At 43.6% G+C, this 5,478-nt stretch overlaps 1 protein-coding gene across 1 annotated transcript in view; it reads right to left on the reverse strand.

Annotated features, from left to right (window-relative positions):
* The window catches only part of LOC119411029 (polypeptide N-acetylgalactosaminyltransferase 17), a 36,588-nt gene that overhangs the window by 641 nt on the left and 30,469 nt on the right, over positions 1-5,478 (reverse strand). The window contains exons 6-7 of the mRNA XM_037677952.1: positions 4,964-5,059; positions 3,234-3,395 (exon numbers count right to left, since the gene is read on the reverse strand). Of these exons, the coding sequence (XP_037533880.1) occupies positions 3,234-3,395; positions 4,964-5,059 (258 nt within the window). The remainder of the gene's footprint in view (positions 1-3,233; positions 3,396-4,963; positions 5,060-5,478) is intronic.

A 5,478-nucleotide genomic window follows, 5' to 3' on the forward strand; every position in this document is an offset into this window, starting at 1 on the left:
GACCTTGATTTGTGACCTTGACACTGGGGTCATGAAAGGATTTTGCAACACTTTGTCTAGTGATGATGCATATGTATATGAAGTTTTGGTAAATTATCTTGAGCGGATCAGAAGTTCTGGTCTGGAAAAGAGGAAGTTTACGGATGGAGACTACACTCTAATACAGTAGTCCCAACCCAGATCCTTGAGGAACACCACCCTACATGTTTTAGTTGTTTTCTTGCTCCAACGCACGTGATTCAGTGATTTAATTCCTTCCTCATGTTCTGCAGAAGCCTGTTAACCACCCATTCATTCAAATCAGATGTGTCAAAGCAGGGAAACAACTAAAGCATGCAGCATGGAGTTCCTCAAGGACCAGTGTTGGGAACCATTGCTTTGATTTTACTGTGATAATTTGACGGGCGTACGATGAAAATAAAAAATAAACGTTAAGCGATGATGATATGACTTCATGTGATAAACTGCTCACATTCCAAAAACAGAGACCAAAAACATGCATGTTAGACTGCCTTCAGCCCAGGCCTCCTTTGCAAAAGAGATCTGTGATCTGAACGGGATTTGTCTGGTTAAATAAAGATTAATAAATTCCTGCCATCCAGAGAGAGAAACAAAACATCATGAAGGACCAACATTCACCCGCAGGCCATCAGGATTTAAATTCATATTATTAGGGGCTATGTTTGACCATAATTTTACACAGTTTTAGTATTTTATTTCACATTTTAAACTATTTATCTGAATGAATGGTGTGCAGTCTGTTTGTTTTATTTATTTAATTAATGAGGATTGTTTCAGGGCAGCGCTTCAAATGTACATTAAATGTGAAACGACAATAAAGACTTTTATTCTGAAGCTCAAATGCTTCATCCTGAGTTTGTCTCATCGTGTTTGATAAATTAAAACCTGTTGTTTCTCCTCACTGTAAACAGGTCCGGGGTCATGGGGGTGCTAATAACCTTTTTTATTTTATTTTTATTCCATCGGCCTCTCTTCTCTGATCACAGAAACAAGACGACAGAAAGAAAAGCAGAATAAATGAACTCTTCGTATAAATTTAACGAACCGGATGATTTTTATGGATCACAGAGACTCTGAAATACAAATTATTGGGAGTTTGGATTTGAAGCGAACACATTTCTGTCGCCTCTGGCCTTTTTCACGTTTGAGAGCTCAACGACTTCCTGCTCTTTAAAGCTGAGCTGACGGTTCCGACATGGACATGCTCGTGCGCTGAAAGATAAACCAAAAGGACTTTGACTGGAATATGGACACCATTATGGACTCCAGGGGGTCATTCACCGGGAAAATATTCTGAAGATTAAGAGTTAGTAATTCAAGGTTCTTGCATATTTAATGTTGGGCCTAGAGCTGTTGAAGGAATGCATGTCACCCGCCACCTTTCACGCCAGCGTTTTAGACTGAGATCATCTTACGAGGATAAATGACTTTGAAAATCAAACCTTGAAAATCTCAACCAGTGACATGTGAGCTGCAAAGACTTCATGTCGAGGACATGTGCATTGTTTTCACCCAGCATGCTCCATAAATGTCACTGCTATTTTTCTGTTGTTGTGGATTATATTAAAATGTTGCATGGTCTTTACCGTTATGTGCCAAGCACATTGGTCTTATTGTTTTGTCCTTTCGGACAGGTTTTGAGTTGGTTAATCAGCCTTTAACTGTGTTGGGCTGTGGCCTTTTCCGCCCACCCTTAAACAGGCTGGTTTCAGGGAACTCGCCCTCGTTTTGGCCCTTCTGAGACACTGGTTTTCTCCTCTCCTTTATCCCTGAGCTGTGGTTTGCTGCCGGTGGTCCCAAACACCTGAGGTAATTTTTGTTAACTTCTTGTATGTGTTTTGTAGTAACTTTGGACTGGTGGGACTGGTAGCCCTGATTTCGTTCTCTCTTTTGTAATAGGTGGGGTTTTTTTTAGGGTTTTTGTAGGTTTAGTCAGGTATCAGCAGCGGCTTCGACGGCCCTGTATAGGGTTGGCCCGCTGCTGTACCTTTTGTTTGGTTTGACCAGCTCACCAGTTCCATCGTTAAGTTGTTACTTTGGATTTTTGTGTTTCTTGGGTGAACACGGGAACTGGGGTTCCTGGTTTTCTCCCTTCTTTTCAGGAAGCTGCACCAGGTTCTTTAATAAACTGAATGTTTGAACCCCTACTTGTGTCTCGTGTCCTCCTTTTAATGTGTTATGTTCATGGTGGACGCAGCACTTACTCTGTGTAACAATCAGTCTGCATGCGACCGGTCAGAAGAGATCATTTTATTATCTCAAGATGATCGATAAGATTACAGACACAGTTTTCTTACGAGAACCCTTGAGAGCTGTTGGCTCCCAGACTTCTCCCACTTCTGAATGCAGCTGGAATAAAGCTGGACAGGACTGGGAGGGGCTGGACGTTTCTACAAAACTGATTTTTTTTCTGTTCAGGAAATCAGAACGGGTCAGAACCTCCGACAGGTGAAGGCATTGATAAGAGTGAACTTTTAAAAGCACTGATCTTCTGTGATTTCTGGCTGTCTCCAAAACTTTGTAATAAATCAGATGAACTTACACCTGGTTGTTTTGGGAATCCCTTTTGTCCACGACAGATGACTCTCAGCTACGTTAGCTTAATATCTGTAAAACTGAGGCGCTGTAGCGATCACTTCCTGTAGGTTTTATTAAAATCCACCCAGTGGTTCTCCAGATATTTTGCTAACAAACAGAGTTGACTACACAAAAAGCAATCTATTCGTGCTCGTTATGTTTGTTGGGGATCAGTATCAGCTACTGCCACAGCAAATCTTAGGTCAAAGTCTGTAAGTCTGACTGAGTTGTAGTCGTTTGTGTTTTTCAAGGTCAGCTGGCTGTGGCAGCCATCTTGAATGTGGCAGACAGCTGCAGATGTTCATCCAGCGATTACTTTCCACTGGTTGCATTAGAATTGTCCGGTGGCTCATGAATCATTGTGCAAACACAAACACTCGAGCAGGGGTGGAAGTAATAGTTTCAAAGTAAATGTGCATTTATTTTGAAGTCCTCTGCAGGAAACAACCTGCTCCTGTCACAGTTCGTCTTTTTTCAAGTCACTAAATACCAAACCTGGACTACTGTCATCAAGGTGAAGATTCCAAGTCAGTATATGGAACGAAAGGCCTAATGGTCTGTGAGTATTTGGGATCAGTCAGAATGATCTTTGACCTTTCAGAAATCAAACAACCCATTTTCTTTGTTCTCCTCACCTGTGAGAAGGTCCACGTCTTCTGCTTCATGTTGGGCACCTTGTCACAGTTCAGGAGCTGCGGGAAGCTGCTGAGCTGATCGTCCACCACACAGCGAGTGTCCTCACCGGTGCTCCCCAGAGGACCCAGGAACAGCTGGCCCTCTTTAGTGAAGCGGCCCAGCTGCAGAGCAAACACACACAAGTGTCGGACGGAGCTGCGAGTCTGAGCAAGCTCTTTATGGTAAAAGGTCTGGAAGACAAAAATCTTCAGGCTTTCGCCACAGAACGATGATGAAGTGCACGTTGTGCGATGGCAGGAACTTCCTTTCATCATGTTCCAACAAGCGGACGTGTTGTTCATCAGGACACAGGAGCACAACAAGGTTTTCCTCTCAGCGGTGCAGCAGCTGCTCTGAGTGTTTCCTGTAAATCAGTGTAATCAGTGGAAATCACGGAGAACACAAAGGTTCATCTGCACAAATGAAATCTGGATGTTCTGCTTGAAACGCTCCAAAAGATGCAACAGTTCACATTCAGGCTCCCTTCGTTGGCTTTTGTTGCACTTTGTGAACAATATGTGAAATTTAGCGAAGCTCCAAAACTTTTCTGCTGCCCTGAAAGTTCCCGGGAGCTCAGTGACCTCCAGAAGTCTCAAATAGAAGAAGTTTGGTTCAACCAGGACTCTCCTGAGAGCTGGTGACCAGCTGGAAGACCAACAACCAGATGGTCACTGTGACTGAGCTGCAGAGGTCCTGGTGGGATTCCAGAAGGACAGCCAGATCTGCAGGACTCCATGGAGCTGAGTTTTATGGCCCAACAGAAACCTCTCCTCTGAATTCTGAGACTGGGAGGAAGACTGCCTGAATATACCTCCTGGATCCAGGATCAGTTCTTCAGTCACTACCCAGAGTTCATGACCATAGGTGAGGGTAGGAACGTAGACCGACCAGTAAACAGAGAGCTTCTCCTTACAACTCAGCTTCCTCTTCACCATAACGGACCGGCACAGAGTCCACAATACTGCAGATGCTGCACCAATCCATCTGTCAATCTCGCGCTAAAAATCCAACATGTGGTCTTCAAAAAAACCTGATACTTCAGGAAACCCGCAAAACTACAAACTACCAGTTATTTAAATCATCAGTGGGATGAGTGGAGAGTCTGCAGACTCCTGCGTTTCACCGCGAGCTGAAAGCAGACGAGCTGAAAGCAGACGAGCTGAAAGCAGGCGAGCTGAAAGCAGGCGAGCTGAAAGCAGGCGAGCTGAAAGCAGACGAGCTGAAAGCAGGCGAGCTGAAAGCAGGCGAGCTGAAAGCAGGCGAGCTGAAAGCAGACGAGCTGAAAGCAGACGAGCTGAAAGCAGGCGAGCTGAAAGCAGGCGAGCTGAAAGCAGACGAGCTGAAAGCAGACGAGCTGAAAGCAGACGAGCTGAGGGGCCGAAGGAGCTGAGGGGTTGACGCTCGCTGACTCGGCGCTTTAGTGTGAAAAAACTTGAAACTCAAACATTTTTATTTTGACAGCAGAGTTTTCTCCTCAGAGACTTCCAGCTGAACTGGAGAGAAACGCAACAAAATCCATCAGATCCACGGAGGAACACTGACGAGGTGTGTTTTCAGGAAAAACAACAAAAGACAAAGATGAGAAAACTAAGACGAAGAACAAAAGAGACAAAAAAAAAAGGCTAAGAAGAGGATGAAGAGGATGAAGAAGCCAAAGATGAAGAGGTTCTTGTGGAGTGTGTAGTTTTACCTGAGGCCCCCAGCCGTGGCACGGGTGCAGGGTGGCCGTGTGGTTCTCCTTCATGCCCTGATCCAAACACAAGTGGCTCACTTTAGAGTTCCGGACCTGAAATCAAACGTTTGTTTACCAGAACTTAGAAACGTCCGAATGATTAAATGTCCAAACATGTTGCATTAAAATGTTTAATCTCTGAGTCATCGTTCACACCAGGGGCTTCTGGTTTTTATTGTTCTGGAGGTTCTTGGTAATTAAATTACTTCTGCATGCTGTTTGTTTTTTAGCTGTTCGTATATCAAAATGTTCAGCTCATTTAGCTCTTTGGACTTTTATACTTTACAAAATATTTCACTTTATTCTGCCAGTTCCTTTAAAAACTGTTTGTTTTCAAACGTGCTTCAGCAAACTGGCTCTGCATTTGTCTTCTTGTGATACTTTTTTATATATTTTTAGCTAATCTTTTGTTGCTTTTAGCTAATCTTTTGTTGCTTTTAGCTAATCTTTTGTTGCTTTTAGCTAATCTTTTG

The sequence above is a fragment of the Nematolebias whitei genome, chromosome 6, assembly GCF_014905685.2.
Source record: "Nematolebias whitei isolate Nwh7 chromosome 6, NemWhi1, whole genome shotgun sequence".
Lineage (NCBI taxonomy): Eukaryota > Metazoa > Chordata > Actinopteri > Cyprinodontiformes > Rivulidae > Nematolebias > Nematolebias whitei.